Source organism: Thalassophryne amazonica, chromosome 9, assembly GCF_902500255.1.
Source record: "Thalassophryne amazonica chromosome 9, fThaAma1.1, whole genome shotgun sequence".
NCBI classification, from domain to species: Eukaryota; Metazoa; Chordata; class Actinopteri; order Batrachoidiformes; family Batrachoididae; genus Thalassophryne; species Thalassophryne amazonica.
The window spans coordinates 24,454,764-24,481,692 of NC_047111.1; the positions used below are offsets into that span (position 1 = coordinate 24,454,764).

General features: G+C 41.1%; 1 protein-coding gene and 1 long non-coding RNA gene across 2 annotated transcripts; one reads left to right on the forward strand and one right to left on the reverse strand.

Moving 5' to 3' along the window:
• Window positions 1-4,284: 4,284 nt before the first annotated feature.
• On the forward strand, window positions 4,285-25,758 carry LOC117516912. The gene is made up of 3 exons (XR_004562569.1): window positions 4,285-4,513; window positions 24,589-24,593; window positions 25,748-25,758. It is a non-coding gene; the product is annotated as an uncharacterized LOC117516912 (long non-coding RNA).
• On the reverse strand, window positions 4,868-21,598 carry LOC117516911 (aspartoacylase-like). The gene is given in 9 exon segments (XM_034177804.1): window positions 4,868-5,764; window positions 6,517-6,626; window positions 13,620-13,644; window positions 13,646-13,728; window positions 13,825-13,891; window positions 13,893-13,925; window positions 15,890-16,014; window positions 16,017-16,084; window positions 21,148-21,598. Coding segments are annotated over 9 exon segments (942 nt in total). The 5' UTR covers window positions 21,387-21,598; the 3' UTR covers window positions 4,868-5,572.
• Window positions 25,759-26,929: the final 1,171 nt, after the last annotated feature.

Consider the following 26,929-nt stretch of genomic DNA (forward strand, 5'->3'; position numbering starts at 1 on the left):
AACATATTCACAAAAATGTACCAATAAAATTATTAGAAAGGAATATCAAAGGTATATTAAGATTTCACCTAATGGGAAAGCTGTTGGGCCTGAGGGATCACATTTCTCAATTGGCTTGGGAACGCGCCTCTGGATCCCCCAGGAAGTCTTAAGGGGGCTTGGCCGAGGATATAAGTGTTGGATGAGCTGCTTGGTCTCCTGCCACAATGGCCCAGATACAGATAAACAGCAGAAAATGAATGAATGAATGAACAATACAAAGTAGCAGAAAGCTTGGTTATGCCCTCCTTAATTTGTCGAATAAAATCAGAGAAGTTCATTTAAAACTCTTACACCATATTTATCCATGGAACACAACTATTTCCAACTTTGCATACATACTTTTTGTATTGAGCCTGAGAAAATTAAACATTTATTCTATCATTGGCCCTTTACATTACCTTCTGGGGTTATATAGATTTTTTTTAAATAACAAAACATGCTATATTAATTTACAAAATAAATCATCACTAAATTTAAAAACTGTCAGTGTTGCATATAATTTGACAAATACTTGTCAAAAACAATAGGGGTGCTATATATGAGCTCACCAGTAGGTGCCAGTATTTGCTTAAGAAACTGAGCACTTGATAAATTGTGAATGAAATGTGATTTTTGAATATATTTCAGTCCAAAGGTTAATTATTGGCAGTAATGACTTTAATATTGCTTGATTGTTGTCACATGTCTACAAAAAAATGTGTAGACTCCCTCTTATAATGAGAAGTGTGCTATACTTTATTTGCTCAGTAGGTGGCAGTCGCATAAGAAACAATGTTTGACAGTATTGACAATAGCGTGGACATTTCTAAATAAATACGAGTCTAATCATAATTTCATGTATTAATGGATAGAATTTTGTTGTCATATATCCACAAAAACTGTGGACTATATACAAGGCTCGAAATAGTACGTGCATGTGCTAGTTTGTGCACGTATTATTCGAGCGGTGCATGTAATTTTATACTTGCACTGGTACAAGTAACTTTATCCGAGTTTTATAACTATAAGCACCAGTAGAATGAACCAATAAAGGAATAAATGAGGAAAAAAATCATTTCCAGTGTGTGTCTTTGTCTTCCCTGCGTTTTATGACTCTCACACATGGAGCGAGTTGCTGTGACGATTCGTTCGCACGCGCATGGAAAAAAAACTGTCTGCCGCTGCTGCTGCTCTTCCCTCAAACTCTGTCATAACCACAATGGACCTGCTTTGAGTTGCTTCCTGTGGCGTCATGACGACGCAGGCACATCTGCATCAGGTGCACGCAGCAGGGGGCAGAGAGGAGGTGAGAACACAGCCTGCAGGTTCTCTGCACAGAGAACTCAGAGTGCACAGTTTTTGCAGACAGACTGTGCACTCTGACTTTGCTTCTAGTTTATATTTGTTCTTGTGCTGAGCTGCAGGTCTGCACTCTGAGTTCTGTTATAGTTTATCTTTCCTCCTTTGACTGCGTGCGAACGAACCGTCAGTGAGTAAATGTGGAGATGTCTGGAGTTATAGTTGATGTGGACATGTCCTGTGTCTGGCAATCAGTCTGTGAGCAGGACTACTGTAATGTCCCTTTTTAACACAGTGATGAGAGTTTGAGGGAGAACAAGAAACTAACTGCCTGCAACCAGACAGTTTTTTTTCTGTTTTAATTTTTCACATGTGCGCATGTGAATGAATCGTCCGTGAGTGGACTGGAGTTTTGTGAGAGTGTGGCTATCAGTCACGTTGAGTACCGTCCTGTTTCTCTGACTTGCACTGAAACCACTTCATTTCTGCATCGAACACAGGATGCAAACAAAAATTAAACGTTTAATTTTTGGCATCGGATTTGCTTCGTCCTTGCGTCCCTCGTGCTGTTGTGGCATCGAGCTGCTTCTCTCGGCACTGAGTTGCTTCCATGCAGCGTTGTCATGAGGCATGACGAAACTGGAAGTAGCCCGGTGTGAAAGGGGCTTTACGGGCCCAGAGAGGAAGAGTCTGACACATCAGAGGAGGAGCCAAGACTGACTTTTGCTTGTGCAAGTAACTTTTTTTGTTACTAGCACCAGTGCAAGTAGGTTAAAAAAAAGATCATTTATTTTCATTACACTTAGAAGATCAATGAAATTATTTCTGTGTGGCTCTCAGTTGTCCAGGTGGTTTCCATAGTAGAGAAGCTTGAATCTTCAACTGGACTGGGTTGCTTGACGCAGGACGTTTCGCTTCAAATTGCAGAAGCTTCCTCAGCTAAAATTCTTGCTCTGGAAGTCTGACTTCTGTCTGACTCTTGTAGAGAAGTATAAAACAGAAGCCAACAAAAGCTGGAGTTTTAAACCTAACCAGACCCCGCCTACTGAGAGGCAGACTGCTATAGGCTGGTGACTAAACAATAGCTATAATTAGCAACTATTGTGCTGTAGTTAGCACACCTAATGGCAGGACTGCTGTCCCTCTAATGATGGGATGGATGCCTTTCTGATGGCTCTCTTGATGACGTGAATGACTCATTACCATGAACAAAAGACTGAAACTCCTTTGACCTGAGTACCCCATTGTAAACAGGGAATAAAGTGTGTCTCACACCCCCCCCCGGTTAAGGTTGGGTTTCAAACGTTTCACAAAGAATGCCTCCTTGACCCCTCTCTCAAACCATTTCTTCTCTCTGGCTAATATTTTAACTTCCTTGTCCTCAAACGTGTGGTTAGTGTCTTTAAGGTGGAGGTGAACCACAGACTGAGGTCCACTGGCGCCCTCTCTGCGGTGCTGGTATAGCCTTTTGTGTAAAGGTTGCTTCGTTTCACCTATGTAGTGTTCGTTACAGTTTTCCTGACATCTGATAGAATACACTACATTGCTCTGTTTGTAACTAGGGATTCTGTCCTTAGGGTGAACTAATTTCTGTCTTAAGGTGTTAACCGGTTTAAAGTAAACTGGGATTTTGTGCTGTCTGAAGATCCTCTGTAGTTTTTCCCCTACTCCTGCTAAATAAGGGAGACACACTCCTCTTCTTCTTGTCTCCGTCTCCTGTCTATCTGGTCTCTTTGTTCTCTGGGACTTCTGCACTTTGTCCAGCGACCATCGTGGGTACCCACATACTTCTCACACTATGTGGGTACCCACGATGGTAGGAAAACTGTAACGAACACTACATGGGTGAAACGAAGCAACCTTTACACAAAAGGCTATACCAGCACCGCAGAGAGGGCGCCAGTGGACCTCAGTCTGTGGTTCATCTCCACCTTAAAGACACTAACCACACGTTTGAGGACAAGGAAGTTAAAATATTAGCCAGAGAGAAGAAATGGTTTGAGAGGGGTCAAGGAGGCATTCTTTGTGACTTCCAGAGCAAGAATTTTAGCTGAGGAAGCTTCTGCGATTTGAAGCAAAACGTCCTCGCGTCAAGCAACCCAGTCCAGTTGAAGATTCAAGCTTCTCTACTCAATGAAATTATCTTCACACCCACTTACCTCAGACAAAATACAATTAATCTACAATTATTACTAGTTGAACATAATAATGGCACACATCAGAATTAAAACAACCGCACGTATACATTTGGTATTGTTTATGCGCTAAACTTTGGAGCAGTCTGTCATCTGAATTGAGGCAAGGTGTGTCTAGGCCGCAGCAGAGTCCCGCACAGCTGGGCTGGGGGGCACGCACACACACACACACACACAAACAAGCCATTATCTGAGAAGCTGCTTGACACATAGTAACTGGTCCAGACTACAGACCAGAAGTCCACCAGAGTCCTTCTTTTTTTATAATTTGTATTTATTTTTTTTATTTTTTTATCCAGAGGTCTTTGCAACAAGCAGCAAACCACGTCACATAAAGTCCACGCGGAAAGTAGGTATGTGGTGCCCTCTAGTGGCCGCACGCGCAGGCCTGCATGCTCAAAGTTGCACCAATACTGAATACAAAGTCAACGCAGAACATATCAAATATCTGATAAATCCTATGATCACAATAAAACTTAAAATGCATGCACATAATATAAACCATCATATAAAAAATAATATAAAATGTGGAAATGACAACTTGAAATTGAATCTATATTGGTTTTACTGACTGTATAAGATCCACAGGAGTTTGATAACAAAGTCATAATGCACCTATCAGAAATAACGCTCAAGAATTAAACTCTGTAAAATCACAGTGATCCACGTTCAGACATTAGAAGGAAAAGGAAAGGTGAGAAAGTACAAGATTCAAAAATCCCCCTGTAAAAACAGTGTCATTCAAAACACAACATAAACTCATCTCTGTTTTATTAAGATATTCTCTCTAATAATCTAACATAAATAATCTATAAATTACACTCACACACTGTTGTGCAATTTTTCAGTTAAAGGAGTCGTGTTATTAACCTTGCAAGCAATCACAGTGTGTGCAAAAAACAAAAAAAACAAAAAAACAAATTGCGACAGACACTTGATGTAGCATTAAAAATAGTTCCATGATTACATGTGTGTTGCTTTAAATGAAAAGGAGTTGAGTCCCATAAATCTTTGCATTGGCTCAAGTTGACGGCCATATTGTGAGGGGCAAGTACGCTATGTAAACAAACGCAAATGATAGAGAAAATGCCTCTTCACATGAAATTTTATATATTTTGAAAAATTCTGAAACAATTAAAAAAAAAAGCAAAAACAAATTAAATACAAATTTGCAAGTATTAGTTGCAAAACTGGGCTAATATTGTTTGAAACACAGCAAATCAAATCTATATCACAACATAATGTACAATGAATAACCATATGTGCATATATATTTGTGTGTGTTTAATTATTTTCCTATGATAATGTCTATGATAAGGTTTTCCTTGATCCTTGATATACATTTAATACAAGTAGAGTTTGGGCTACATTTTGATTTTTTTTTTTTCTCTACTATTAAAAAAATCAGTTTGGTCACATTAATTTCTACAACCTCCTGCTGCATAATGTGCAAGCTTTTCTTTGTTTTGATTTTGTGTGTGATCTGCCCCTCACAAGATGGCAGTATGGTTCACCTCCACCTACATGAGTTGTGGACATCCTTGACATAAGTCACAGAAGTCTGAAACGAGCTGTATCAAAATAACAGGGGACTTTTTTACATGCAGACATAGACGTGTGAGACTTTCAGGAAATGTAATATAAACTCTCAATTACATTCTACTGTAAAAGTTACAGTATGACTCCTTTAAATCACTATTAAGGCAACTTGATGAATGCCACCAGTTTTCAGTCAAAGGTTGCATGTTGTGATTCTAACAGGCATTCCTGAGCATTTTACCTGAAATTAATTTATGCTGAATTATAAGACAGCATTGATTAAGCCTGGCTTATAATATTATAAAAGTTAAGCTGATTTGTATCAAATACATCTTCACACTAATCTTCAACAAATCATCCAAAATGTTCTTTGCATAGGTATGTTCTGATTGTAAATGCTTTTTTAAAAAATAAAATGCTGTTTGGAAATGTAATTGTTATATGAGACTAAACTTTAGTACAAATTCATTACACAGGCGTTTGCTGAGGTTAACTTGTATTTAACCTCAGAATCATTTTTAGGCTTTTCTGATGGCGCTCGCCACTAACGTTTCTCGCCTTGTGGTTACAAATGCCTGTTGTTTTTCATAATAGGCCGCCTCATTAATAAAAGTGGGGTAGACTGTCCCGGAGCCTTGGTAGTGGATGGTTTTCCCGTCAAAAGTTTGGAACATAGGGTCACCGGGGTTCAGTGGCTCCCAGTCACAATCCTAGAACAAAAACAAGCAGGAACAATGAGGAAAGAAACCTGATATGGTCTTGACCAAAGATATTTCCTCATACATCCTGACTCAGGTTGACTTCAGACCGACCGATATATTGACTGGCCGATAATATCGGCTGATATGAGCCTTTCACGAACATATTGGGTTGGTTACCCTTGTGAAGCGCCTTGGGGTGACTTACATTGTGATTTGGCGCTATATAAAGTGAATTGAACTGACATATCTGCACCAGTGTTACATTTGCAGATATGAAAACTTTTATTTTTACCAAATAAACAATTCAGAAAATCACTTTGGCTTTTAGAAACATGTCATTATGTATTTTGTCCATCAGCATTGTTTACAGTGTTGCTAAGTATGGCTGGGACCCCGATCACCCCTTGGTCACATTAGCTCCAAGAGACAGAGGCAAAGTTGCCTGCTAGGTGGGGCCAAAATAGAGGAGAAGTCTATTTTATGCAAATGAGCGATGCGACACGGTGACTCCCGAGCCAAGTTATTTATAAAAAAGTTCATGTTTAAACTGTAAAATATCAAGCCTGTATTACATTTCTTTGTCAAAAGGGTTTGATAATGAAATGTTAGGAGTCGCTGTCATTTTATTGATATTTTGGGAGATATATCAGCATTGTAAATTTTTTGCTCAATTTCAGAATTTAATACAAAAAAAAAAATCCATATTGGCTGGGCTCTACTTTAGCGCACTGACAGATAAGGCAGAACATTACGTGACTCACCTGCAGGTTGGGGTGCACCATGGCGATGATGTTCCCATTGGTGTCTCGTGGGTAGTCGATCGTCTCTGAGACGCAAAACACTTCCACTGTGCAGGATGGGAACTCAACGCCTAAGTAAAATATGAAGATCATGCAAGGTTTTATATGCAGGAGAAACTGCATAATGTTAGAAAAGTTGAAGCTGGTGCTCTGTCATGTACTAATCTGCAGTTTAAAGCATCAGTTTCCTGATATAGCATTCCCAAAGGTGCACAATTCCATGTCTGTGCGTGGAGAAAGTCCTCCGCTGTTGGCTCGCTGCAGCTGTGCGGTTGTGCACGCAGGTGTTGTGTTTTGGGTGCTGCGTGTGCAACAGTGTTTGAGCAAAATAACTCGGTGAGTTTTGATCAGATCTGAACCAAGTTCTGCAGAAGGACAAAGTTTAGCCAAGGACCACGCAATCTAATTTTGAGAAAAATCAACTAAAAGTCAAGGTCACAGGACAAGGTCAAAGACTGAGCTCAATACTGACATAAGCAAGAGCCATAATTATTTGAGAAGCGTCACACTTGTTGTAATTTTGTGTCCATGGACCAACACAGTGAAGTTGAAATGAAATGAAACAATATATATATTTTGCCAGTTCCTTTGCCTCGCCAGTCTTGATGATCAGAGTCTTCAATGATCAAATGATCAAACTAAGTACTTTAGTGTTGTAACTATTTGGTTACAGGTAACTAAGTAAAAATAACTTGATAACTTGAGAGTAACTCAGATCTTGGAGTAACAATAACTAACTACACCTGATTAATTAAGCACATCAGCCTCCAATTATTGTTCAGTATTTTTTCCATATTGTCATAAATGTAACGTATTTTCCAGAGTATAACTCAGACTCAAACTCATTCGGGTAGAAGCTATTTTTCAGTCTAGACGTTTTGCCTGGATGCTGCGCAACCTCCTTCCAGAGGGAAAGGGTGTGAACAGACTGTGCGTAGGGTGGGTGGAGTCTCAGAGGATGCAGGTGGCTTTGTCTCTACATATGGAGATGTAGATGTACCCAATGGGTGGTAAGCTGCATCCGATGGTCCTCTGCACAGACTTCACCACGCGCTGCAGCGGCTTCTTCTCCACCACCGTGCAGCCACCATACCACACAGGGAGGCAGCAGGACAGGACACTCTCCACTGCACAGCTGTAGAAGGCCCTGAGGACCTCGGTGTTCAATCCGGCCCTTCCCAATTTCCTCAAAAAATAGAGGCGTTGGTGGGCTTTCTTGATGACAGCCGTGGTGCTGGTGTGCCAGGTGAGAGTGTTGGAGAGGTGGACTCCAAGATACCTGATGGAGGAGACGATCTCCACCGCTGCTCCGTTGATGTAGAGGGCGGAGGGGGTGGTGGGGGCTGACCTGCAGACGTCAACAACTATCTCCTTGGTCTTCTGGGTGTTGAGGATGAGGTTGTTGTCTCCGCACCAGCGTGTCAGGTTCTCCACTTCTCGCCTGTACATTGTCTCGTCCCCTTGGCTAATAAGCCCGATCACTGCTGTGTCATCTGCAAACTTAACAACAAGATTATTCTCGTGCTGGGCTCTGCAGTCAAAGGTCATCAATGTGTACAGCAGTAGACTGAGCACACAACCCTGGGGTGAGCCAGTGTTCAGGATGATGGTGGAGGATGAGGTGGTGTTGATCCTGACACCCTGTGGCCTCCCAGTCAGGAAGTCCAGGACCCAGGTGCACAGTGCTGAGGGAGCTCCTAGTTCAGCCAGCTTGAACACCAGTTTCTGCAGGATGATGGTGTTAAACGCAGAAGTGAAGTCCAGGAACAGCAGCCTCACACAGGAGTCCTTGTTCTCTATGTAAAAGAGGGCCTGATACACTATGGTGGAGATGGCATCAGCTGTGGACCGGTTTTGTCTGTATACGTACTGATGCTCATCTACAGTCACATCAATGGTCTGCTTCAGGCGCCTCATCACCAGCCTCTCAAAGCACTTTGTGGTGATGGGGGTGAGTGCAACTGGCCTGTAGTCATTGAGGCAGGATGATAAATTGTGGTTTTTTGTTTTTGTTTCTTTTTACTAGTTTGGGAGGTCCTATGACTTAGTTACAATGGCTTACAATGACAATATTGGGCTTTTCCAGGAACCAAAACCCTAAACAAAATAAACTCACTCATCTTCAACCTCTTACTCCAATTAAGGGTTGCGGGGGGGCTGGACACTATCCTATCAGTCACAGGGTGTGAGGCAGGGTTCACCCTGGACAGGACGCCAGTCTGTCACAGGTCAAGAGATAGACAAACAAACACATTCACACTCGCACACCTACGGACAATTTAAAGTTTCCAATCCACATAACCTGCATGTCTTTGGATTGTGAGGGAACCCACACAAACACGGGGAGAACAGGCAAACTCCACACAGAAAGTCCACAGATGGGAATCGATCCCATGACTTTCTTGATGTGAGGCAGCAGTGCTAGCCACTGTGCTGCCAAAATAAACTCTAAGAATAAAAAATAAAAATGCTAAATGTTATTAATAAAAGGTGCATTACAGCAGTTCTCAAAAACCCTTCCTGGCACATAGACTATACTGTCACCATAGTGGTTTTCCCTGCTAGGCTAATGGATTCCACATCCATATTAATAGTAGGCCCTGCAGGTTCTCTTACCACCTGCTCCAAGGCCTGCTGTAGAGTCCTAAAATTACCCTTCATGTAGACCTTTATCTATGTTCGCAGATAAGATGGCGGCGCCTTCTCCCGAAGGGTGAAGACCGTCCAGCATCACAAGCCATGGTGGACCCCCAGAAAGAGGGCTAGTTATCAGTAAAACTAAAGCTTGCTGTCTACAAAACTGTGCCAGCCACTTATTCAACTATGTCAGCCTGCCTAAACGCCTCATCATTACCATGAGGAGCAGGGGTGCACTAGGGATTTTGGGCCACATGATAAATAAATCTTAGTGGGCCACCTTTCATGTTATTTCTGTCAGTATTACAATTGTATTAGGGCGTCTCTGAGCTGTGTCCATCATTGGCCCCTAGAATCACCTACTTATTCTCCCTTTTCGACACCTCTGCCGAGAAGGGGAGGGGTGCCAGAACTCTTAATTGATCCCGACATATCTTTCTGCGCAAGGTCACAAGTCCTCTCTATGTCCATGTTTGGGCTCTCAGATGATCTCATCTTAATATCATTAGTGCCGACATGAAAAACTATGTGGCTATTTAGTGTCGTGTTGCTTTCTCTGACTATCCTTGTTGCAATGTCATCAACTTAAGGTGAAAGGCAATGTGGGTGCTCTGGCCCCAGGATATACATTTATATTAGCTGCCCTCTGTAATCTAACTTTTGGGGTAAATAGAGTCCCCTATCACTAACACACTGTGTTTTGGCCTGGGCATGGGGGTAGAAGTTACACATGGGCTTGGAGAGCTAACAACAGGCATGCCCAAGGCTGAAAAATGCTTCACAATTGGCAACAGCCACTGTGACCCTGGTACCACAACCAGGCACCAAGCCTTATGGGAGTTCTTCCGCCTACCGTCCGAAAGCCATCGTCTTTATCCGGCTGAGCTAAGCTAGTGCTAACGGATGCATTAGCCGGTCCGACACGAAGCTCGTGTGGAGTGCCGGTGATGTCTATCTCCACTGAAGTAAGAAGCTGTTCTAACTTACAGACACAGCTCTGTAAGAGGGCCACCCTGTCTGTCAGCATCACGCAAGATCAATGTAAAGTGTAATGCAGCGTAGTGTTCACCAAGAATACTTAAATATGTAGCAAGAGCTAGCGCAAGCTAAGCGATAATGAAAAGCTAACCACTCAAGGATTCACACAGGAGTAAAATAATGAGCTAAAATTTATACCTGTTGCACTTAAAAACTAACAGAAGTGATAGATCTTTGAAAAAAGAAACAATTACAACCTTGTATTAATTAGAAGAGCGTAGTTCAGTCTGATCGCTGAGGAGGCCGTCCGTCCGGGAAAACTCACAAGGTTTTGATTTGTAGTGGAATAGAAATCTCAAATTCTAAGATGTAAATTTCTGCACATGCATTCGAATGATTCTGCAAAAGCTCTGAGTAATGACTTGGAACGTGACACTGAAAATGTCACAATTCAACCTCAGAACCTGCACAAGAACCAACATTGTTTGAAAGTGGCATGATGTTAGTAGATGACTGATACGCAAAGTCAGCACCGAGGGCAGATTATCCTGCAACGTCAATGATTGCAACGCTTCTCTCACTAAGAAAGTGGCTTTTTTTTTCTTTACTTTTTGCAATGTCACGCAGTTAAAACAAGCTGTTTCTTAACGCTGCTTAGTTTCAAACCCATTCATCACCCGGCCGCTGCATTCAGCAGCACCAGTGTTCCCCACACGACAGGAGATTACCACAACATTGGCAGCCAGACTCTAACGACATGGAAAGTGACCAAATCCAACAAGAAAACCATTCAACAGCAGGCCAGTCAGGAAAACAAACAAACAAACAAACAAACAAACAAACAAACAAAAAAAAACCCACAGCAGACTGCAGCTCAGTGTTTTCAGGAAAGAGGAAGAAGCTGACTTGCACCTAAACATTGCACATGCTGTTCTGTGCCTTCAGGAAGGAGCCGAGCAGACGTTTGATGAGCAAGGTGCAGATAAATTTAGCAATTTTATTCATGCAGGAAGCAGCTGTGTGCAGCTGCATGAATCAGACACCCTGCATGTAGCAGGGCTGGTTCCAGACTAAAATGCCTGCAAACAACTGATTTAGGTTTTAAACAATCCATCATTACCTGAGGCCATCAAACATGGCCATCAGGTATTATGAAGGCTTTGCGTCTGTCTCTCCATCCGTCCGTCTGTCTGTGCTCAGCATAGGTCCAGTCCTATAACTGCCAGGGTCTTCAAATTCACAAGGAACATTCTTGGGACACAGACCTTGGACAAGTTCAAAGATGGCTAACCTTGACCTATTTTAAGAGGTTAAAAAAGTCACTTTGTTTCCTATTTTTATGCTATGAATCATGCAAATCCTTTTTTTGGAGTGGGGGGTGGGGGGGGACAGTCAATCAGAATAGAGTGACACTGTGACATCACTGGGTGGTCTCTCTAGCACTGCAAACCACTTCATTTCTAGCCCAATATAAACACGTTTATCATATATTATGTAAAGCTAACAGAAATAAACACTTCTAACACTAAAAATGATGTTTTTGTAACCTGATAACACCTTTGGAGTGATTTATAAGACATCTCGTGGGACATTAGCCTGGTGACATCACTGGCTGGTCTTGCTAGCTGCTAACTGCGCTTCGCTTATTTAAAAGCTAGCAAGAAATAAACACTACTAAAACTGAAAACACTGGTTTTGTAACCTGATAACACCTCTGGGTCAGTTTCATAAAGCAACCTAATCTTGTTTAGTGAAATAAACTCCATAAGTGTTTTGATGTTAGTTGCTGCACAAAGCGCTTAAGTCGGCACGTTCCCCGACTAAACTTTTTAACCCTAGTACAGAGGAGGCTATCTTATTTTTTTTAAACCCTCTAAATCATTCTAAAGTCAGTTTCAAGCAGGAACGAGGTCGTTTTAAGCAGAAACAAGGCAAAATTCCATGACGCATTAAAATGTTCAGCGTGCAGCTAGCTGCTCGTTTAGCCGCAGCACTCTGATCACTTCCGCCACCTTTTATGTTGAAACAATGGTGAATTTATGTGGAAATGATTGTTGTACAAAGTTTCAGATATCTGTCACTGAGATAGATGATGACTGGAGTGCAGTTTGAAGCAGAAATGAGGTATTAATCCGTGAACCACGTCATCAGGAGGGACTGATTTTTAGGGGGACCGTTCGGTTGTGACACCGGAAGTAAACAAAACTGTCGCGCAAGAAGCCGTCTCTCACCAATGGCACACGTGAGGCCGTAATGCTTGTGAAAACAGTTGACTAAGGTAAGACAGCTTAGCCAAGTTTAGCCATCAATGTGAAACAGTGATTATACGGATTATGGTGAGTTACTAACTGTAGTCCACTAAGAAAGGTTAGTAGACTGAAAGATTAGGTTACTTTCTGAAACCGGGCTCTGGAGTGATTTACAAGACACCTCACAGATGTCAGCGTGCATCCGCAACACACTTGGTCAAAGCTAACTTCCACTCTTGTCAAAAGCTCAAGTATGCGCACACGCACGCCCTCCTGCAGAGGTGCAACGTGAATATAACATACAGAGATGAATATGTCAATGATACATGGATAACACAATGAAGCATAAACACTTATTTCCACTGTGGTCCTTGTGAAATTGTCATGTGACAAAATATAGGGGGCTTGATTGAACATGTACAAATTGTACATAAGACAATAAGATCTTAATAATTAATGTAAATAACAATAAATGTATAATTATACATTTATTATACAATTATATATATACATAATTTCACTGTGTCTCAGTGAAATGATCCAAGCCCGATTGATATTTGCAATGATTACTTTCTTGATGCTTTTCTTCTCTTTTTTAGAAACAAACCTGTAATTTTTTTCTCGTGCTTTCAATATGTTCACCAATATTCTGGTATACACATAGAATTCCAAACATGATGGCGAGGAGCTATGCACTCGTCACAACGACGTGTGTGAGTCAGCTGAACGGTACCAATCGAGCTGAGAATCTTTAAAAGAACAAAAAAGCGTTCCCCTTTTAATGTTTCTCACAAACAGCTACATATCGTGATAAAAGCGCTCAGGTCTGCAGGCGCAAAGATGTCCAGGTCTGCTGTCACAGATGAGACTGTCAGATCGAGTCAAACTGTATAAGGAAATTGAAATCAATTTAATCTCGATCCTATTTACACAGCCCCAAACACAACACAGGCCAGACATAAGGTTTAAACCTTATTCATCCTCCCTGAGCTAGCACATCGTCAACAATGGTAAGGAAAATTCCCTCAGGCATTTTTTAATTACAGGAGAAACTTCTAGCAGACCAGACTTAGTGGGGAGACCATCTGCTTCAACCACACTACAAAATAAAACAAACATGTTCAGAAATGTTACGTATCGTCACACACAAAGGTTTACTTAAAACTTTTAAAGGACTATGGAATATAGAGTCTGTGGTACCTTTGTTAAAGAGTTCGATGAAGTCCCAGCGCATGTTTTAGGATTACCCTCATGGCTTCAAAGATGTTACTCCTTAACACACCCTGGGGCTGAGGACCCACTTCCACACCTGCAAGAAAGAAACACAAAGATGTTTGCTTCCGGAAAAATGTGCTACATTTTAAAGGTCTTTGTATTACCGGGCCATCTGGTTGTGGTTTGAGACTCACCTATCGGGGTGCTTGGCGACCGAAACGTGAAGAGCAGTATCTGAGAAGAGGATGTTCATTCAGGGAGAACAAGACAACTGGCAGGAGCCACAGCTTTCTGCAAAACAAAGCCAAGAAATATCATGAAGTCAAAAAAACAAACAAAAAAAACAACAAAAACACAAAGCACCGTGAGAATTTATATTTATACACATTTAGGATGACAACCTGTAAGGATCAACTGTCTGTTCAGAAGTCTTTAACACCTTAGTGTTTCTGTATAAATGGCAAACTTTGTGCTTTCGTCTTGATTGGGTTGTCAGTGTAAGATCAAATTTGAAATTTCTACTTGTTTTTAAATAAATACATACTAAAGTATTAAAGAACTTTATGCATTATTCAAGAAAATTATGTGAATTAATAAAACATAATTATTTGTTGGTTAACAGGCCAATGCACAATATACTATACATGTAATAATCCATGTAATATGCATGTAATAATCTACCCAAAATAATCACATTTTAAACTCAAAAGCTGTCACATTATTATTTTGTTTATTATTATTATTTATGGAGCATTTTTCCAAGTGTTTTAAGTTATATGCATTTTAAAATAATCAAAGCAAAAACACACAGCAAAAAACAAGAACAAAAAAAAAAAAAAAAAAAAAAAAACTGGAAAAAACCTGGATTTTGTGTATCCCGAAGGTCCATAAACCCTGAGTATCAGTACAGTGTGTAGGATATCTATATGGGCGGGGGCCCCTCATGGAGGCTGCCATGTGGTACAGTAGCCCAAAGGGACATATTTTGAAGAGTGGCCAGAAGACTAAGAAAAATAAAGAGGAATCAGTGAACAAGTACCAGTGTTAATGTAACACTGGTTTGTGTAAAAAACAACACTGTGGGTGTTAATTTTGAACTTCTACTTTTGCTGTGTAGTGTGACTACTCTGTGCATAACATAAATGCAATAATTAATCAGTGAGGGTATTTTATTATATTGTACATTTAGACATTTCTTTTTTATCTTGTTTCCCACTCACAACATGATGGAGTTTAACCACCTGTACAGAGTTGAATTAACACTGTGCATTTTAACACTGAGGTGTGGCACCAGTGTGGTGTAAATGTGTTTGAAATTAACACTATACACTGACATGCTTTAACACTGGAAATTTAACACTGATAAGTTTGCCGTGGGGCAGCACAGTGGCTTAGTGGTTATCACTGTTGCCTCACAGCAAGAAGGTCATGGGATTGATTCCCACCTGTGGCTTTTCTGTGTGGAGTTTGGATGTTCTCCTTGTGTTTGTGTGGGTTCCTCCAGGTGCTCCAGCTTCCTCCCACATCCAAAGACATGCAGGTGAGATGAACTGGAACTTTAAATGGTCTGTTGGTGTGCATATGAGTGTGAATGCACTTGTTTGTCTATATGTGGCCCTGTGACACATTGACACGCCCTGTGACTGCTGCTTAGTCCTTAATTGGAGTACGCGGTTGAAGGTGAGAGAGTGAGTGAGTGGGTGAAGTTTTCTGTGTGGTTGCTCCCCTATACACCGTCTGCTGGATGCTAGCGCAGGCTAACAAGTCTGAAACCTGGTTTTTATGAAGGGTCACCCATAGGGTCAGAAGGAGAATCAGAGCATGAATCCACATCTCCAAAAAACAAGAAGTGAAACAAATCATGACCAGCAACAGTGTAATGCAATCCCCAACCTCACACTAGATGGCACTAAACCCTACACAGCATAGCTTTAGAAAAAAAAAATCTCCAGGAGTAACTGAATAATTGTTCCATTAAAGTAAACATCCACATTAAAGTCAGTCCATCGTAATATTGTTTACAAAGTTAACTGAATTTCACCAAAGCAGAACTCATTCTCCTTAAATACAGACTTTGCTGCAAACAGCCATTTAAATTCATTTCAACAAAAACTTGAATTTCACCATCAATTTTGAATTTATGTCAATGATGCAAGTCGCAGGTTTTGTTTCTGGTAAAATAAATAAATAAATAAATAAAAACTTCAGACAGATGTGCACTTGTGCTTTAAATGTTTGTTTTTGACGGCCGTCACCTTGATGTAGCTCATCATTTGCAGGTTGAAGTGATCTTTGGAGCTTTCCAGAATCAGAGTGCAGCCCATGTTAGACGTCGTGTTGTGGAGGTCAAAAATAACATCGTAGGCCTCAGGGGTTCCTTTGGTCCAAATATTCTGTTGATCTCCTGAGCTCTCTGCACCTCGTAGGGAAGGTCACTTCCACTTGGGGCGCTGTGAAGCACAAGTTGCAGCATGTATTGAACATACAATTACATTTATGCAGCTGAGCAGTTGGGCTACAATTGACAATTATTTTAGAACTGATTAATCTATCACTTATTTTCTCATTTAAATTAGTTATTTGTTCCATAAAATGTTAGAAAAATGTGAAAAAATTTCAATCAGTGTCTCCCAAAAGATGAGATGACCTCCTCAACCCAAAGATAGAGCTTATTGTCCAAAAGGGGTAAATAAATTAGTAATGAAACCATAAAATATTCATATTTAAGAAGCTGAAACCAAATAATTTAGGCTTTAAACTATTTTTTTATATATACAAAAGGGTTCAACAATTGTGAAACTAGTTGGCCATTAATTTAACAACTGGAAAATGAATAATGTACTGTAATTCAAAAATTAATAATTTGTGAAATGAATAATTGATTTGATTAGTCAATGACTAATTGATTATTTGGATGTAATGAAAAAAGTTTGAACTTGCATCAATATTGTAATAACCAACATATCAGATTTTAATCACAAGAGAGAACTTGTCCATTTGGCACCACAGACACTTGATAGTAATGAGACGAGTCCTCTGATGAGATTTAACAGACAACGCTGTTGTTATCCAGACGTCCACGTAAGTGAGGCGCTGTCTTTGTGTGTAATACTTCATTTTCTGCTGTGGTGCACATGGAAAGATCTGAGTCATGTTTTTCCAGCTGGCTGAGAGACAGCAGGAAGTCCAGGAGGAGGGACGCGCTGGAACTGTTGGTTCTGGTTTCTCCCATGAAATGCTTGGAAAAAATAGATCCTACTTGATGCATTCTAGTGCATCTGGAGAACCAAATACTCCACTTTGAACTTAGAAAACTAGTTACATTTTGCTTCTTTACAGTAATATATTTTCTTTTCTGCCTGACATTATTGTTAATGCAGCCTATAGGCTTTCTTATCATGGTTAAATGTTACCTTTTTTCCAGGCAATGGTTTCTATTCTTTGGCGATGGTTTTTGACTTTCTGTGAACTTGTACCTGTCCTGACTCAACTCACTCCAACTCATTGCATGTGCTTGTTTAAACCCCCTGTAGCTGCCACATTGCTTCCTTCTGTACCCCTACACTCCGCACCTATGAAGACTCTGAAATAGTTTCTATTATCTCTCTCCCTCTCCAAGACTTTAGCTCTTTGGAATGCTGAAACATGCAAATTTAAAACAACAAAATGGTATTTATGTACACATGTAAACATTTTTCAATTTATTTTCATTTATATAGCGCCAAATCACAACAGAGTTGCCTCAAGGTGCTTTACACAAGTAAGGTCTAATCTTACTAACCCCCAGAGCAACAGTCATAAGAAAAAACTCCCTCTGAGGAAGAAACCTCAAGCAGACCAGACTCAAAGAGGTGACCCACTGCTTGGGCCATGCTACAGACACAAATTACAGAACAATTCACAAAACGAATATACAGGAAATGCTGTTAGTGCACAGGACAGGAGGGTCTCCAGCACAAATACCACACCGATCTCTGGATGGAGCTGCACCTTAAACAGAGAGAGAGAGAGAAAAAAAAAACAGAATCAGGTATCAGAAAGACAAGAAATACAGTGTAATTTGCCAGCATTAAACAACAAGAAAAACAGAAGAAATACTAAGGTGATCTCCAGCCACTAGCCCCAAGCTTCACTAAAAGACCCAGAATTTAGGTAAGGTTGATGCCGCGGCACGCTCTGTTTCCTAATAAAATTAATTAAAAGAGTATTAAAGCGTAAAACAAAACTATGCCAGTATGCTAGCCAAACGAAAGGGAAAATAAATAAAGTCTTACGTCTGGACTCTATCTATCTTTATTAGTTGGCTATGTACCACAGGCTTTTAAGGTGGCAGTAATTAAACCATTACTTAAAAAGCCATCACTTGACCCAGCTATCTTAGCCAATTATAGGCCAATCTCCAATCTTCCTTTTCTCTCAAAAATTCTTGAAAGGGTAGTTGTAAAACAGCTAACTGATCATCTGCAGAGGAATGGTCTATTTGAAGAGTTTCAGTCAGGTTTTAGAATTCATCATAGTGTTATGTGTCGGACGCAGCTCGGAGAACCGACCAGCGTTTGAAGGACCCAGTATGAAATAAGCAGAGCACGGTACAAAGGCTAACTGAATTTAATACATAACAGTGATAAAATAACAAAAAGGTGCGGTCTGGCGTGGTGCGCTCCCAGCAGCGCTAACGGTCCGGAGCCAGAAGCTGTTTCGGACCCAAGGACCCCGCCGACACCCCCCAGGTGGCCGCAACAACCGAGTCTGTGAAAGAAGGAACCATTATGTGAGTCCACACTCTACACACAGAACACTTAAAGGTGTACAAACAGCAAACACTTCCTGGCTTGATTACTGATCAGCTTCCCAACCTGCAGGCATGGAACATCTAGTTCACAAAACTCCACTGCAGTGGAAGCTGATACATGACTAACAAACAGCTCAATACAATAAGGTGTGAGGGACACCACATTTACTGACTGTATAACTGTTAGTCACAAAATCTAACGTACCTCAGGAAGTGTGCTGACGAGCGTGAGACCTCACCCCCTCCTCTTTCACAGACTGTGCATCAAACCTGGATGTTCTCAGCATCCGCTGTTGATGAGATGGCTCCCGAGACGACGATCTCACCCGTCTGGTCACAAGGTCGAGTCTCTGGCAAATACACACTGTGCACTCCAGTCTTAAATGCCAACATGTTCCAATCCATCCAGATGCACCACAGCTGTGAGTCCTGACGAGTCGCAGGTGATCAGGGTGAGGTCCTGACAGCCTCAGCAACACAGCCACTCAGTCCCAAACGCAAGCCACCTGGGAGGAAACCAAAAGACAAACAAACCGGCAGCCAGGCCCCCCCAGCCATATAACACATAGAACAGAAACAGCATTAGTGAAGGTTACAAATGATCTTCTTATGGCCTCAGACAGTGGACTCATCTCTGTGCTTGTTCTGTTAGACCTCAGTGCTGCTTTTGATACTGTTGACCATAAAATTTTATTACAGAGATTAGAGCATGCCATAGGTATTAAAGGCACTGCGCTGCGGTGGTTTCAATCATATTTACCTAATAGATTACAATTTGTTCATGTAAATGGGGAATCTTCTTCACAGACTAAGGTTAATTATGGAGTTCCACAAGGTTCTGTGCTAGGACCAATTTTATTCACTTTATACATGCTTCCCTTAGGCAGTATTATTAGACGGCATTGCTTAAATTTTCATTGTTACGCAGATGATACCCAGCTTTATCTATCCATGAAGCCAGAGGACACACACCAATTAGCTAAACTGCAGGATTGTCTTACAGACATAAAGACATGGATGACCTCTAATTTCCTGATTTTAAACTCAGATAAAACTGACGTTATTGTACTTGGCCCCACAAATCTTAGAAACATGGTGTCTAACCAGATCCTTACTCTGGATGGCATTACCCTGACCTCTAGTAATACTGTGAGAAATCTTGGAGTCATTTTTGATCAGGATATGTCATTCAATGCGCATATTAAACAAATATGTAGGACTGCTTTTTTGCATTTACGCAATATCTCTAAAATTAGAAAGGTCTTGTCTCAGAGTGATGCTGAAAAACTAATTCATGCATTTATTTCCTCTAGGCTGGACTATTGTAATTCATTATTATCAGGTTGTCCTAAAAGTTCCCTGAAAAGCCTTCAGTTAATTCAAAATGCTGCAGCTAGAGTACTGACAGGGACTAGAAGGAGAGAGCATATCTCACCCATATTGGCCTCTCTTCATTGGCTTCCTGTTAATTCTAGAATAGAATTTAAAATTCTTCTTCTTACTTATAAGGTTTTAAATAATCAGGTCCCATCTTATCTTAGGGACCTCATAGTACCATATCACCCCAATAGAGTGCTTCGCTCTCAGACTGCAGGCTTACTTGTAGTTCCTAGGGTTTGTAAGAGTAGAATGGGAGGCAGAGCCTTCAGCTTTCAGGCTCCTCTCCTCTGGAACCAGCTCCCAATTCAGATCAGGGACACAGACACCCTCTCTACTTTTAAGATTAGGCTTAAAACTTTCCTTTTTGCTAAAGCTTATAGTTAGGGCTGGATCAGGTGACCCTGAACCATCCCTTAGTTATGCTGCTATAGACTTAGACTGCTGGGGGGTTCCCATGATGCACTGAGTGTTTCTTTTTCTTTTTGCTCTGTATGCACCACTCTGCATTTAATCATTAGTGATTGATCTCTGCTCCCCTCCACAGCATGTCTTTTCCTGATTCTCTCCCCTCAGTCCCAGCAGAAGACTGCCCCTCCCTGAGCCTGGTTCTGCTGGAGGTTTCTTCCTGTTAAAAGGGAGTTTTTCCTTCCCACTGTAGCCAAGTGCTTGCTCACAGGGGGTCGTTTTGACCATTGGGGTTTTTACGTAATTATTGTATGGCCTTGCCTTACAATATAAAGCGCCTTGGGGCAACTGTTTGTTGTGATTTGGCGCTATATAAAAAAAATTGATTGATTGATGGACTCGTATGACTGAATCCTAAGTGCTCCTTGCTCACCTGTCTCATTTTATGCTGACACTGTCAAGGAAATTCCACAACAGATGGATAGAGCGGAAAAATACATAATATGGTTAAAGTAGCAATACGTCTGTCTGTATATCTGAAGGCAAGAATTGGCTGGTTCAAATCTACTTTATATATTTTTTCTTCTCTCTTTCTGTAATTTCATATTGCGAGTTATTTCTTTTATCTAACAGCTTTGCCTTTTGACATCACAAAGCTGAAGGAATAAAGATGAACTCTGGCTGCCCTCCCCTGTTCGGCCAGCAGGGGATTCCATTCCCTGCAGAGTTAAAGGTTTTCCAGCATTTAGACCGTTTTCTGACTCCAGGCCAACAAGTTGTTGTTGGACTGGATTCAGAACATGCACAAAGTACAGAGCGTATTCTGAAATCTGTGCATTCACGGATGACTTTCATTTCTGAGTGTGTTTCTTACTAACTTTGGGGATCTGTGCGTTTTTGCGGAGGTTCAGTTGGGTTTGGTTTAGTTTAGTTTACCTGAGATTCTCTTGGGTGAAGGCTCGGTTCAGGTCCGTCTCTACATATCTGGTGCATTTCTCCACAGCCTTCGGGTTGGTGATGAAGGGTTTGGTCTCGACCCCTCTCCTCTGGATCTCAGCGCTGTTTTTCTTCCACAGGTTTACCAGCGTCACTCCGGACATTTCGTTCCCGTGCGTCCCTCCGAACACGGCCACCCTCCTGACCTCGCTCAGACACAGGCTGCTGGAAGACGACATGTCGGCACCGCAGTGCGCACAGTTCGACTGAGAAGACGCGGAAGCTCTCGGACTTTGAAACTGCACAAAAAGTTTCCTGGAGCCTCGCAGTCGGTTTGAATGCTGCCGTGGCTGCGCGCTTACGTAACGTGGCCGCCGGCGCACTGTGGCCAGTCCCCGTGCGTAAGAGGCGCACACGTTCTGTGCGTAAAAGGCGCCGACTTCGTCATAGGATGTAATTATTGTTTCGAAACTACAAATAAAACTTTAAAAGTTCTCTGCTGTCTTATAGGTTGTGCTACAGTTACAATTTTTCCCCACTTGAAGACACAATTTGCAACAACTGCAATAGTATTATTAAAGGTAACGTTTGTATTTTAAGAATTGGATTAAGAGGAGTATAATATTTATTATTGCGGATAATAATGGAAAACCTTTAAGTTATGAATACTTTTCAAGACAAAATCTTTTTCAGTTAAATATAAAGAATTGATATTTGTCATTAAGATTTTCCCCTCGGATGTGACAGATCTGGTAAATGTCAGGAAGATATCGGAAGGTTCATGTTCAGGTTTTTTGTTTTAAAAAGTTGGGAGTATAAAACATATTCACAAAAATGTACCAATAAAATTATTAGAAAGGAATATCAAAGGTATATTAAGATTTCACCTAATGGGAAAGCTGTTGGGCCTGAGGGATCACATTTCTCAATTGGCTTGGGAACGCGCCTCTGGATCCCCCAGGAAGTCTTAAGGGGGCTTGGCCGAGGATATAAGTGTTGGATGAGCTGCTTGGTCTCCTGCCACAATGGCCCAGATACAGATAAACAGCAGAAAATGAATGAATGAATGAACAATACAAAGTAGCAGAAAGCTTGGTTATGCCCTCCTTAATTTGTCGAATAAAATCAGAGAAGTTCATTTAAAACTCTTACACCATATTTATCCATGGAACACAACTATTTCCAACTTTGCATACATACTTTTTGTATTGAGCCTGAGAAAATTAAACATTTATTCTATCATTGGCCCTTTACATTACCTTCTGGGGTTATATAGATTTTTTTTAAATAACAAAACATGCTATATTAATTTACAAAACATAAATCATCACTAAATTTAAAAACTGTCAGTGTTGCATATAATTTGACAAATACTTGTCAAAAACAATAGGGGTGCTATATATGAGCTCACCAGTAGGTGCCAGTATTTGCTTAAGAAACTGAGCACTTGATAAATTGTGAATGAAATGTGATTTTTGAATATATTTCAGTCCAAAGGTTAATTATTGGCAGTAATGACTTTAATATTGCTTGATTGTTGTCACATGTCTACAAAAAAATGTGTAGACTCCCTCTTATAATGAGAAGTGTGCTATACTTTATTTGCTCAGTAGGTGGCAGTCGCATAAGAAACAATGTTTGACAGTATTGACAATAGCGTGGACATTTCTAAATAAAATACGAGTCTAATCATAATTTCATGTATTAATGGATAGAATTTTGTTGTCATATATCCACAAAAACTGTGGACTATATACAAGGCTCGAAATAGTACGTGCATGTGCTAGTTTGTGCACGTATTATTCGAGCGGTGCATGTAATTTTATACTTGCACTGGTACAAGTAACTTTATCCGAGTTTTATCAACTATAAGCACCAGTAGAATGAACCAATAAAGGAATAAATGAGGAAAAAAATCATTTCCAGTGTGTTGTCTTTGTCTTCCCTGCGTTTTATGACTCTCACACATGGAGCGAGTTGCTGTGACGATTCGTTCGCACGCGCATGGAAAAAAAACTGTCTGCCGCTGCTGCTGCTCTTCCCTCAAACTCTGTCATAACCACAATGGACCTGCTTTGAGTTGCTTCCTGTGGCGTCATGACGACGCAGGCACATCTGCATCAGGTGCACGCAGCAGGGGGCAGAGAGGAGGTGAGAACACAGCCTGCAGGTTCTCTGCACAGAGAACTCAGAGTGCACAGTTTAGTTGCAGACAGACTGTGCACTCTGACTTTGCTTCTAGTTTATATTTGTTCTTGTGCTGAGCTGCAGGTCTGCACTCTGAGTTCTGTTATAGTTTATCTTTCCTCCTTTGACTGCGTGCGAACGAACCGTCAGTGAGTAAATGTGGAGATGTCTGGAGTTATAGTTGATGTGGACATGTCCTGTGTCTGGCAATCAGTCTGTGAGCAGGACTACTGTAATGTCCCTTTTTTAACACAGTGATGAGAGTTTGAGGGGAGAACAAGAAACTAACTGCCTGCAACCAGACAGTTTTTTTTCTGTTTTAATTTTTCACATGTGCGCATGTGAATGAATCGTCCGTGAGTGGACTGGAGTTTTGTGAGAGTGTGGCTATCAGTCACGTTGAGTACCGTCCTGTTTCTCTGACTTGCACTGAAACCACTTCATTTCTGCATCGAACACAGGATGCAAACAAAAATTAAACGTTTAATTTTTGGCGTCGGATTTGCTTCGTCCTTGCGTCCCTCGTGCTGTTGTGGCATCGAGCTGCTTCTCTCGGCACTGAGTTGCTTCCATGCAGCGTTGTCATGAGGCATGACGAAACTGGAAGTAGCCCGGTGTGAAAGGGGCTTTACGGGCCCAGAGAGGAAGAGTCTGACACATCAGAGGAGGAGCCAAGACTGACTTTTGCTTGTGCAAGTAACTTTTTTTGTTACTAGCACCAGTGCAAGTAGGTTAAAAAAAATGATCATTTATTTTCATTACACTTAGAAGATCAATGAAATTATTTCTGTGTGGCTCTCAGTTGTCCAGGTGGTTTCCATAGTAGAGAAGCTTGAATCTTCAACTGGACTGGGTTGCTTGACGCAAGGACGTTTCGCTTCAAATTGCAGAAGCTTCCTCAGCTAAAATTCTTGCTCTGGAAGTCTGACTTCTGTCTGACTCTTGTAGAGAAGTATAAAACAGAAGCCAACAAAAGCTGGAGTTTTAAACCTAACCAGACCCCGCCTACTGAGAGGCAGACTGCTATAGGCTGGTGACTAAACAATAGCTATAATTAGCAACTATTGTGCTGTAGTTAGCACACCTAATGGCAGGACTGCTGTCCCTCTAATGATGGGATGGATGCCTTTCTGATGGCTCTCTTGATGACGTGAATGACTCATTACCATGAACAAAAGACTGAAACTCCTTTGACCTGAGTACCCCATTGTAAACAGGGAATAAAGTGTGTCTCACACCCCCTCCCCGGTTAAGGTTGGGTTTCAAACGTTTCACAAAGAATGCCTCCTTGACCCCTCTCTCAAACCATTTCTTCTCTCTGGCTAATATTTTAACTTCCTTGTCCTCAAACGTGTGGTTAGTGTCTTTAAGGTGGAGGTGAACCACAGACTGAGGTCCACTGGCGCCCTCTCTGCGGTGCTGGTATAGCCTTTTGTGTAAAGGTTGCTTCGTTTCACCTATGTAGTGTTCGTTACAGTTTTCCTGACATCTGATAGAATACACTACATTGCTCTGTTTGTAACTAGGGATTCTGTCCTTAGGGTGAACTAATTTCTGTCTTAAGGTGTTAACCGGTTTAAAGTAAACTGGGATTTTGTGCTGTCTGAAGATCCTCTGTAGTTTTTCCCCTACTCCTGCTAAATAAGGGAGACACACTCCTCTTCTTCTTGTCTCCGTCTCCTGTCTATCTGGTCTCTTTGTTCTCTGGGACTTCTGCACTTTGTCCAGCGACCATCGTGGGTACCCACATACTTCTCACACTATGTGGGTACCCACGATGGTAGGAAAACTGTAACGAACACTACATGGGTGAAACGAAGCAACCTTTACACAAAAGGCTATACCAGCACCGCAGAGAGGGCGCCAGTGGACCTCAGTCTGTGGTTCATCTCCACCTTAAAGACACTAACCACACGTTTGAGGACAAGGAAGTTAAAATATTAGCCAGAGAGAAGAAATGGTTTGAGAGAGGGGTCAAGGAGGCATTCTTTGTGACTTCCAGAGCAAGAATTTTAGCTGAGGAAGCTTCTGCGATTTGAAGCAAAACGTCCTCGCGTCAAGCAACCCAGTCCAGTTGAAGATTCAAGCTTCTCTACTCAATGAAATTATCTTCACACCCACTTACCTCAGACAAAATACAATTAATCTACAATTATTACTAGTTGAACATAATAATGGCACACATCAGAATTAAAACAACCGCACGTATACATTTGGTATTGTTTATATGCGCTAAACTTTGGAGCAGTCTGTCATCTGAATTGAGGCAAGGTGTGTCTAGGCCGCAGCAGAGTCCCGCACAGCTGGGCTTGGGGGGCGCTGCAGCTTGTGCCGTGTGGCCTCCCGGGAGTGGCAGAGTGGAGGCCGGGGTGGGGGTTGGGACAGACAGGAGATGCGACCGCTCTCGCCGAAGTCCCAAGCATGAGTTTACCAGTAGGCGTCAGGAGTCTAAGAAACCAAATCTTTGACTGTATTAGGAAATGTACATTTTTAAGTGATTTAATGCGTTGATTGCTTCATCATTTAACTTTGGTTTACAGCAGCCTTTCTCATAAAGTGGCCCGAGGACCATTAGAGGTCAGTCAATGACCCCTCGTGGTTTGCGAGTATATTAGTAAAATATCACATTTTACATTAATATCATATTCTAACTTTAGAGTGTTTCTCAAATGGTTTAAAAATTACTCCAGAGTGATTTAACATGTGGATTGCCTTGTAATAATAGCCATTCTTAACCTTTCTGGATGTCTGTGAGTGACCCCTACTGGTAAAATGTCACATTTTACATGAATATATTCAAACTGTTTAAAAACAACTCCAAAATGTAATAGATAGTAGAATATACGTATTATTTTCATTATTCACTCAATTCATAAGTAAATTCTTATTGTTTCTGGATGTTTGGGGAGTTAGGTGGTCCATGAGATCTTTTTTTTTTTTTTTTTTTACTGGTTAAGTGGTCCTTGGTTTGAAAAAGTTGAGAAACACTGTATTACAGGAGCCTAAAAGAGTAAATCCATCTGTCATATACCCGACTGTACAACCACAAAGAATTTAGGCTGTAGCTACCGTATGTCACCATATTAAACACAAAAATTCTATTCACTCATGCTTGGACAATCTAGGTCACGTTATTACTGCAGTTGCTCTCTGCGCAGCATCACAACACAGGCCATAGGTCAAATCAAAGGTCACGGTCAATAATACATGAATGACCATATTTGAGGCTCTAGATGAGATATTGAAACATGGTTTTCTGCAAAGACTTCTACTCTCATGGAGCCAACAAATGTATCAGACCATCATCAACATCTTGCAATTTTGGGGATGCCCTCTCTTGAATTTACTTTTGCCTCTCGTACTGATGCAGGAAACTGATTGTCACTGACAGAGCAGAGGAGCAAAAGTACAGAAACAAATCTGAATTTTAAACAAACACAAAATGTCTGTTATTTCTAACAAAGTCAAGAGTAATATTATAAGCATACACCAAATAAGGATATAAAATTATTTTTTTAAACATGCGAGGAGACATCTGCAAAACCTTGATTTTTTTTCTTATAAATGACCTGTAGGGGGCAGTGAAGATGCCCAC